Source organism: Zootoca vivipara, chromosome 5, assembly GCF_965207765.1.
Source record: "Zootoca vivipara chromosome 5, rZooViv2.hap1.1, whole genome shotgun sequence".
Taxonomy (NCBI): domain Eukaryota; kingdom Metazoa; phylum Chordata; class Lepidosauria; order Squamata; family Lacertidae; genus Zootoca; species Zootoca vivipara.
In genome coordinates this window covers 91,181,628-91,192,010 of record NC_142588.1, presented here as the reverse complement: position 1 = coordinate 91,192,010, position 10,383 = coordinate 91,181,628, and the positions used below count along the sequence as shown (strand labels likewise).

Genomic DNA, 10,383 nt, shown 5'->3' with positions numbered 1-10,383 from the left:
TTAATTATTAGTGTAAGGATTAGTCTCTGTTCCAAACTGAAACATCTTACACTACTCAGTTGCAGAGGAAGGGGGCAAGAGGGGAGGGCTGCCCCGGGTGCCATCTCTGAGGAGGGGTGACAAGAAGGCATCCCATGGGCGGTTCGCCCCACCACTGCCGGGCACAGCGGCGCAAGCCGCCGCCATTGCGCTGCCGCCGCCACATGCAGATGATCCTCCGCTTGCGGCTGCACCCTCCTTTACTGTCCGTACAGCGCTTGAGCGGCGCCATAGGCAAACCTCCTGATGGCGCACGCGCACGCGCAGCGCCGTTTGAGCACCGTATGGCGTACCCTAACCGTCCGCCTCCACTGCAGCCGTGAGTGAAGGATCCCTCCGATGCCGCTGCAGCTACAAGCAGAGGATCCCTCCACCACCGCTGCAGCCGCGAGCGAAGGATCCCTCTGACGCCGCTGCAGCCGCGAGCAGAGGATCCCACCACCATACGTATAGCGCGCGTGCATGCACGGTACATAGAGGCACACGCGCTTGTGCCGGCAGCGGGTTTGCCCTGCCCAACACCCCGGTTATCCTTCCTTCACCACTAACACTACTTGTACTTTATCTAGCTCAGGAAGCCAGGAATTTATCCAGAGAGCCTTAGATGAGCAGAAGGAGATGCTCACTTTTTAAACTTGCATCCAAAGACTTATCTGGAGGATGTAGACCCCCCTGCCCCTGGATAAATAATAATAATTTTTTTATTTATACCCCGCCCTCCCCAGTCAAAAACCGGGCTCAGGGCGGCTCACACCAACAGAATTACAATAGAACATAAAAACAATTAATTAAAATATAGATTAAAATACAGTATTAAAATTTAAAGTGCAGCCTCATTTCAAGTAGTCCATAAATCCAAGCCATGAGGGAGGAAAACACAGGGGTCAGGCTGAGTCTAACCCAAAGGCCAGGCGGAACAGCTCTGTCTTGCAGGCCCTGCGGAAAGATGACAAATCCCGCAGGGCCCTGGTCTCCTGGGAAAGAGCATTCCACCAAGTTGGGGCCAGTACTGAAAAGGCCCTGGCTCTAGTAGAGGCCAATCTAGCCATCTTATGGCTCGGGATCTCCAGAATATTGTTGTTTGTGGACCTTAAGGTCCTCCGTGGGGCGTACCAGGAGAGGCGGTCCCGTAGGTACTAGGATGGAGAATATATAAGCTTACTTATCTACTTATTCCAAGAGTGAAGAGTACATTTGTGCTCATGTTCTTCTTGTGGGCTTCCCTTAGACATCTGGTTGGTCTAATCCAGTGGGGCTCTTATTTTACTTTATTTAGCAAGTGTGTCTGGGTGATGTGATATTAAAATGTTGTTGTTTAGTCGTGTCAGACTCTTCGTGACCCCATGGACCAGAGCACGCCAGGCACTCCTGTCTTCCACTGCCTCCCGCAGTTTGGTCAAACTCATGTTCGTAGCTTCGAGAACACTGTCCAGCCATCTCATCCTCTGTCGTCCCCTTCTCCTTGTGCCCTCCATCTTTCCCAACACCAGGGTCTTTTCCAGGGAGTCTTCTCTTCTCATGAGGTGGCCAAAATATTGGAGCCTCAGCTTCACGATCTGTCCTTCCAGTGAGCACTCAGGGCTGATTTCCTTAAGAATGGATAGGTTTGATCTTCTTGCAGTCCATGGGACTCTCAAGAGTCTCCTCCAGCACCATAATTCATTAAAATGTATGTTTTGTTAATATTCTAGTGTTGCAGCATCTCTTGCTCTATTTCTAACTGATACACCCAAAGAGGCTATTAGTACTCCCTGCAAAAGAATGACTTCTTCACATCAGATATATTTTTAATTAGTCCCTGCAATAGAGTATAAATCTGTTTTATCTATGTTGTGGATCTCAGTGAATAGGTTGCTCCATCTCTTCCCTCATTGGCTTCATCAGTATTTGAAGACCAAAATTCTCACTGTCATCAGTTGAAGGAGTTTGAATTAAACAGTAGCCTGAACATTTAACCTTCTCCTTGGGTAACTAACATCTCTCCTGCCCATTGTTTCTTGCTTAGAAGAAACTTTTCCGCGGAACTAAATGCCAGAAACTTTAATCATTCACCAGGGAATTCACCATGGAAAAGGTCCTCTCCTCTACCTTTTCCTGTATGATAAGCAGGCATGGTTATTTACCAAATGTTAAATATGTAAATAAAATGATTTTTTTTCTCGAATCCCAAATTCTTTAAATTCTTTAAATGATATAAAAGTTTACTAAGTTTTTGCTTTTATACAGAAACTTCAAAAGAAGCATGTAAGATTTATTTCTTAAAAGGAAATGTGGTGATGTGGACTTTTGTTTTGTTCTATAAAAAAAGTAAACTTTTCTCCTGCAATTACCTATCCTAGTGTTTAGTTTGACTTCAAAAAGTTTGTTTTCTTTCCTCATGGGCAGGATAGATATATGCCCTCATATTACAGTCCTCTGTTTGAAAGGCTATCCAGACCAAATCCAGTTTGTATATAAAAAAGAACCTGAGGAAGAGATAATAATAATAATAATAATAATAATACCTTTTTGTCATTGTACAACCTGTGTACAATGAAATTAAATGAGCCTCCCCCCCCAAAAAAACACTCAATCTTCTATCAAACAACACACCACCTCGCAAGTCAATTTCGCTATATTAGAGAGCAATCACTTCACCAGCAGCCAGCTCCTGACAGCAGACCAAAACAGGCACACAAGTCACAGTCTTCTTCACTTGATTGAGATGTATTATATTCAAATTATAGTAATTATTTCCGAACTTGAATCAAATTTCCCCTCCATCCTACCCACAAAAGTCTTGTGAAATAGTTTATGCTGAGGGATGATGACTGGTCTAAAGCCTAGTGCAGCGTTTCTCAACCGCTGTTCCACGGCACACTAGTGTGCCGCGAGACGCTGGCTGGTGTGCCGTGACGTGCGGCGACGAGAAGGGCGATTTGCATTGTCACGTGCCTGGCGGCCGCCAATGTAGACCACTAACCCACCGGAAAGCAATATTTCTCTTCCTCTTTCCCAAAGCTCAGTGCAAACGAGCCTGCTGGCCACCAATACGCAGTGCTGACCCGCCGGAAAGCAATATTTCTCCTCCTCTTTCCCAAAGCTCAGTGCAAACGAGCCTGGTGGCCGCCAATACACAGCACTGACCCGCCGGAAAGCAATATTTGGCAAGTGTTTCTTACAGTCATAATTATAATATAGGGCGGCACAGAGTTAATTTTTTTAAACTTTTTTAATGGTGGTGTGCCTCATGATTTTTTTCACGGAACAAGTGTGCCGTGGCCCAAAAAAGGTTGAGAAACACTGACCTAGTGAGCTTTCACTTCTACTTGCACTTTGACGTGCTTTCAAACTGCTAGGTTGGCAGGAGCTGGGACCGAGCAATGGGAGCTCACCCCATCGCGGGGATTCGATCCGCCGACCTTCTGATCGGCAAGCCCTAGGCTCTGTGGTTTAACCCATGGCACCACCCGCGTTCCACTAGTCCTGCAACAACCTGAAAAAGGCAGACACTGCTTCTGTTTCCATGGATGCTGGGGTTTTTGCTCTCTAGAATGCTTTCCCCCATCTCACCTCAACCCTCAAGTAACTTGAGAGTAGATTGCTTATTCCCTTGGGATCGGCGTGGGGACAAGACCAGTTATTTCAGCTGCAATAATAATAATAATAATAATAATAATAATAATAATAATAGGTAAAGGTAAAGGGACCCCTGACCATTAGGTCCAGTCGTGACCGATTCTGGGGTTGCGCGCTCATCTCGCATTATTGGCCGAGGGAGCCGGCGTATAGCTTCCAGGTCATGTGGCCAGCATGACAAAGCCGCTTCTGGCAAACCAGAGCAGCACACGGAAACGCCGTTTACCTTCCCGCTGTAGCGGTTCCTATTTATCTACTTGCATTTTGACGTGCTTTCGAACTGCTAGGTTGGCAGGAGCTGGGACCGAGCAACAGGAGCTCACCCCGTCACAGGGATTCGAACCGCCGACCTTCTGATCAGCAAGCCCTAGGCTCAGTGATTTAACCACAGCGCCACCTGGGTCCCAATAATAATAATAATAATAATATATTATTTAAACCCCACCCATCTGGCTGGGTTTCCTCAGCCACACTGGGCGGCTTCCAACAGAAAATGAAATACCGTTAAATAATCTATTAACATTAAAAGCCTCCCTAAACAGGGCTGCCTTCAGATGTCTTCTAAAAATCGGGTAGCTGTTTTTCTCTTTGACATCTGATGGGAGGGCGTTCCACAGGGCGGGCGCCACCACCGAGAAGGCCCTCTGCCTGGTTCCCTGCAACTTGGCTTCTCGCAATGAGGGGACCGCCAGAAGGCCCTTGGTACTGGACCTCAGTGTCCGGGCAGAACGATGGGGGTGGAGACACTCCTTCAGGTATACTGGACCGAGGCCATTTAGGGCTTTAAACTGTGCTCGGAAACGTACTGGGAACCAATGTAGATCTTTCAAGACCGGTGTTATGTGGTCTCGGCGGCTGCTCCCAGTCACCAGTCTAGCTGCCGCATTCTGGATTGGTTGTAGTTTCCGGGTCACCTTCAAAGGTAGCTCCACGTAGAGCGCATTGCAGTAGTCCAACTGGGAGATAACTAGAGCATGCACCACTCTGGCGAGACAGTCTGCGGGCAGGTAGGGTCTCAGCCTGCATACCAGATGGAGCTGATAGACAGCTGCCCTTAACACAGAATTGACCTGCGCCTCCATGGACAGCTGTGACTCCAGAATGACTCCCAGGCTGCGCACCTGGTCCTTCAGGGGCACAGTTACCCCATTCAGGACCAGAGAGTCCTCCACTCCTGCCCGCCTCCTGTCCCCCACAAACAGTACTTCTGTCTTGTCAGGATTTAACCTCAATCTGGATTGAAACACTGTTTTTAACATTCTTAAGGACCGCAAGTGCTGTTGCAATCCTTACAAAGTGAAATACATTCCGAGAACTACCGTAATTAAATACTGTTCGATGCAATAAATCTTGCCACACACATCTTCAGTGTAGGCTATATAAAAGGCTGTTGGTGAATGAAGAGAGACAAGTAACAATATATTTGAAGAGAAGCAACATTCTATTGGGAAATCTACGTTCCAGTGCATGCAGCTGTACTAGCAAAATAAATTGGCAGAGAAAACATAACAACAGGAGAATGGCTGGGATTTTGGAAATTTTGGTTTTTGTGCTGGTGGCTTTTCTGATTCTGCACTTCCTGAGACAGCTTTGGTCACACAGACGCTACCCTCCTGGAACTTTCCCACTTCCTGTCATTGGAGGCCTGTGGCAGATTGGGAGAACACTTTCACAAGATACTTTCCTGAAGGTACATCTACTAGTTGAGTAAGAAGTTGGTTTAATAGAACTGCCGATTATTTTATTTTTACAGCGATTGGGGAGTAAAGTGTTGTGTTGGTAAAACCTCCTGGAAAATGGAAGTGGTACATTCAGTGCAACTTGACAATTGGCTTAATGGAAATTGTTAGTTAAATATTTGTTCCTCTGTTCATCAAAACTGCAATTTGTTCTACAGGTATTCTGCATACTAAAGGTAAAAGGTAAAGGACCCCTGGACAGTTAAGTCCAGTTGAATTCGACTATGGGGTGTGGCATTCATCTCCGCTTTCAGGCCAAGGGAGCTGATGTTTGTCCACAGACAGTTTTCTGGGTCATGTGGCCAGCATGATTAAACCACTTCTGGCACAATGGGACACCATGATGGAAGCCAGAACGCACAGAAATGCCGTTTACCTTCCCGCCACAATGGTACCTACTGTATATATCTACTTGTGCTGGTATGCTTTCAAACTACAAGGTTGGCAGGAGCTGGGACAAAGCAACAGCAGCTCACCCCGTCATGTGGATTCGAACTGCTGACCCTTGATCAGCAAGCCCAAGAGTCTCGGTGGTTTAGACCACAGCGCCACCTGCATCCCTACTCTGCATACTATAGCAACTTTAGATGTACACATGATAAGTTCAATTAAGTGTTTCAATTTTCTCATCATAACAAATCTTATCTGGCTTGTTTACATCACCAGTAATCATTTTTACATATAATACCAAATTGATTGGCTGTATGATTTAGATTTTCCGAATCCAGGGAGGGTTTCTTATAGCCCTTATAATTCTTTATATATTGCTTAATATGGATAATTTTGTTTTATGGGAGACATTTTGCCCCACATACATATATAGAATATTACATTGTATAGACAAATATAAAGGCATTCCATGTGTAAAAAAAGAACGAAACTCATTCTATATATATATATGTGTGTGTGTGAAATTGCAGCCAAGATAAAGTACTGTATACATAAAGTTGTTCTTTTCTTTTCTTATGTATCCCTGAATAATGTATATGTGTTTGTCCCACAAGATCATAGGAGACATTAAATACAGGGCTATTATCGGACAGCTGCTAATTTTCCTTTCTTGGGCAAGGTTCTTCTTTTTCTTCTTTTAAATAATTGGGCAATGTTCTTGAGCAGGTGGTTGTGGATCAGATCCAGGCTCTCCTGAAAACACACACACAAATTTTCTAGATCATTTCAATCTGTGTCGTTTCAGGCCCAGTTTTGGCCCAGAAACAGCTTTAGTTATCCAGTATGATAGCCTCTGTAAGGAGAGAGACAGGGGAAATGTGTCCATATTACAGTAATTCTCCTTAACCTCTCAGCAGCTATTGATACCATGGCCATGGTATCCTTTGGGAGCGGCTGTCCGAATTAGGGATGGGTTGCACTGATTTATTATAGTCCCAGTCCTACTTCAATGGTCACTTCCAGAGGGTTAGTTTTGGAGAGTGCTGCTTGAGTCCATGGAGACTTCAGTGTGGGGGTTCACTAGAGTTCAATTTTATCCCCTGTTTTATTTAATATCTAGGGGATGCGGGTGGCGCTGTGGGTTAAACCACAGAGCCTAGGGCTTGCCGATCAGAAGGTCGGTGGTTCGAATCCCCACGACGGGGTGAGCTCCCGTTGCTCGGTCCCTGCTCCTGCCAACCCAGCAGTTTGAAAGCATGTCAAAGTGCAAGTAGATAAATAGATAAATAGTAGATAAATAGATACCGCTACAGCGGGAAGGTAAACAGTGTTTCCGGCTTAGTCATGCTGGCCACATGACCTGGAAGCTGTACGCCGGCTCCCTTGGCCAATAACGCGAGATGAGCGCTGCAACCCCAGAGTCGGTCACGACTGGACCTAATGGTCAGAGGTCCCTTTACCTTTTACCTATTTAATATCTACATGACACCACTGAGTGGGTTCATCTGGAGTTTTTGGAATGCATTGTCAGCAATATGCTGATGATGCACAGCTCCTTTACATCTGAAGCTGTGGCAGTGGATGTGCTGGACTGATGTCCTGCCTTGGTAATGGATAAGAGCTCAATCCAGATAAGACCGAGGCTCTGTAAGTGGGTGGTTCCCTGGATCAGATGGATGGGAGGTTGCCTGCTCTTGATAGAATTACATTCCCTCGGAAGGAGTGAGTATGCAGCTTGGAGGTCCTTCTGGATCCATTGCTGTCCTGTGAGGCTCAGATGGCATGGAAGTGTCTTTCATCAGCTTTGGCTGGTGGCTCAGCTGCACTCCTTTTGGGTCTGGTAACCTCCAGGTTAGATTACTGCAATGCATTAATGTTGGGCTGCCTCTGAAGATGGTTTGGAAGCTTCAGTTGGCCAGGTTGCTCACTGGTCTAAGGCAGTTTGAGCAGATAACACCAATCCTGGCCCAATTGCACTGGCTGCCAATTTATTTATGGGCCCAATTCAAAGTGCTGGTTGTGACCTATAAAGTGTTAAACAGCTCAGGACCACTGCTCAAGGACTGCCTCTCCCATATGAACCAACTTGAACCCCTGAAGCCCTTCTTCATGTGCTCCCTCCATGAGAGGTCCAGAAGGCATCCCCCCTGTTTGCGGAATGCAATCCGCAGGGATGCTCTCCTGATCCCTTCATCACATATCTTTAAGTGCCAGGCGAAAATGTGGCTGCATAAGGAACTTACACATGAGCCGAGAGGTAAGAAGGGCATGTATTAAGAAATGGAATAATTGAGAAATCACGAAGGAAAAGAATGCATGCTTAGCCAACAGTTGCAAGGAGGTCAGGTGGGCCAAAGATCAGAATGATCTCAGGCTTGTATGAGAGGTTAAATGTTATCCCCAATGAATAAGGTATAAAACTCCCCAGGGAAGGAGAGTCCACCATGTGTCATGAGAGTTGTTGAACAGCTCTTACTGTCAGAAAGTTCTTTCTGATGTTTAGTTGGAATCTCCTTTCTCATAATTTGAATCCATTTATTCAGGTCCTATCCTCCAGAGCAGGAGAAACCAAGCTTGCTCCATCCTCCATGTGACAGTACTTGAGACATTTGATGATGGCTATTATAGCTCCTCTCAGTCTCCTCTTACCTAACATACCTAACTCCCTCAACCGTTTCTCATAACAATTCCTCTTCTGCACAGCTTGTCAATATCCTTCTTAAATTGTAGTGCCCAGAACTGGACACAGGACTCCACGTGTGGTCTGACCAAGGCAGAATAGAGTAAGACTATTACTTCCATTAACTAAGACTTCTGTTGATGCAGCCTAGAATAGCATAAGCTTTTCTTTTTTCTTTTGCATCAGGCTGTTGATTCATGGTAAGCTTTTGATATGCTTGGTTCTTCCCATCTTGGGTGATGTTCTCAGTGGGTCTTCTCAGTTGCCACATGCCCTGCTTCTATTTTCTCCTTGTCTGATCTAGCCCAGTTAAAGGCATGTCTCCAAAAAGACAGAACTATTCAACAAGAAAAGATAAAGGCAGTGAAATTTCAGCAGGTTAAAGATTCCCACACCCACTTCTTGCAACAATTGGGCTGCCTTGAAATATACTCACTGCGAGAAGCAAAGCTACAGGGAACCAGGCAGAGGGCCTTCTCGGTAGTGGCACCCGCCCTGTGAAACACCCTCCCATCAGAGGTCAGAGAGATAAAAAAAAACTACCTGACATTTAGAAAATACCTAAAGGCAGCCTTGTTTAGGGAAGTTTTTAATCTGTGATATTTGATGTATTTTAATGTTTGTTGGAAGCCGCCCAGAGTGGCAGGGGAAGCCCAGCCAGATGGGCGGGGTATAAATAAATTATTATTATTATTATTACTACTACTACTACTACTACTACTACTCTCTGGTGGTGAGGAAGAAGGCTTTGCCACTAACCAGCTCCCTGAATGCCTGTCACAGTGGCAATGGGCTGTAGTCACAAAAGCTTGCAATAATATGCTATGTTTTAACATGACAGTTCTCTTTTCTACTTTGATGCTAATGGCAGCTGGCTAAGCAATATGGAAACATTTACACTGTATGGATCGGACATCAACCTATGGTAGTACTGTCTGGATTCCAAATGGTGAAAGAAGGCCTTACAAACCCACCAGAAGTCTTGTCTAAACGACCGGTGACCCCTTTCATGGAAGCTGCTCTTAAAAAAAAGGGTAAGTTGTTGAGAAGGCTGATGGGTTTTGCTGGCGCTATCTCAAGAGAAGAGTATAAAGTTGAAATCTGAATTGCCCATCATATCCATGTGACCACTTCAATAACATTATGAACACAAATAATCATGAATGCACCATAAAAAGGATATCGGGGCATTTCAGAAATGCACAGGTATGATCTGCACTAAATTTGGCCTCATCTTGGTTGGCTGACAATTTTAAAAATATGGCATTTTTGTGAGTAATGTTTTCTCATTGATTCCTTCCTGTTTTAGGTTTGGTATTTTCAAATGGTCACACCTGGAAGCAGCAGAGACGGTTCAGTGTCATTACTATGCGGAAGTTGGGTCTGGGGAAGACAGGCATGGAGCTCCAAATACAAGAGGAAGCCCATCGTCTTGTAGAGGTCTTTGCATGTGCAAAAGGTATGTGATATTACCGTATTTATATGAATCTAATGCACCCTCAAATCTAATGAACAACTCAGTTTTGAAAACCTTGAAACCAAAAATGTATTTGCTGGCAAATGCAAATGCGCCATCAAATCTAATGTGCACCCTAATTTTTACAATGTAATTTAGCCAAAAAAGGTACACATTGTTGTTGTTTAGTCGTTTAGTCGTGTCCGACTCTTCGTGACCCCATGGACCAGAGCACGCCAGGCACTCCTGTCTTCCACTGCCTCCCGCAGTTTGGTCAGACTCATGTTGGTGGCTTCGAGAACACTGTCCAACCATCTCGTCCTCTGTCGTCCCCTTCTCCTTGTGCCCTCAATCTTTCCCAACATCAGGGTCTGTTCCAGGGAGTCTTCTCTTCACATGAGGTGGCCAAAGTATTGGAGCCTCAGCTTCAGGATCTGTCCTTCCAGTGAGCACTCAGGGCT

The 10,383-nt window shown here is 45.4% G+C and overlaps 1 protein-coding gene across 1 annotated transcript; it reads left to right on the top strand.

Annotated features, from left to right (window-relative positions):
- The first annotated feature begins 5,097 nt into the window (after positions 1-5,097).
- On the top strand, positions 5,098-10,137 carry LOC148685784 (cytochrome P450 2H1-like). The gene is made up of 3 exons (XM_088669266.1): positions 5,098-5,347; positions 9,338-9,500; positions 9,776-10,137. The coding sequence occupies exons 1-3, from the start codon at positions 5,177-5,179 to the stop codon at positions 9,931-9,933; spliced, it is 492 nt and encodes a 163-aa protein (XP_088525392.1). The 5' UTR covers positions 5,098-5,176; the 3' UTR covers positions 9,934-10,137.
- Positions 10,138-10,383: the final 246 nt, after the last annotated feature.

Coding starts and splice junctions, on each gene's coding strand:
- LOC148685784 (XM_088669266.1), top strand. CDS start 5,177: ATGGCTGGGATTTTGGAAATTTTGGTTTTTGTGCTGGTGGCTTTTCTG. Junction 5,348..9,337: donor CACAAGATACTTTCCTGAAG/GTACATCTACTA, acceptor TGCTAATGGCAG/CTGGCTAAGCAATATGGAAA. Junction 9,501..9,775: donor AGCTGCTCTTAAAAAAAAGG/GTAAGTTGTTGA, acceptor TTCCTGTTTTAG/GTTTGGTATTTTCAAATGGT.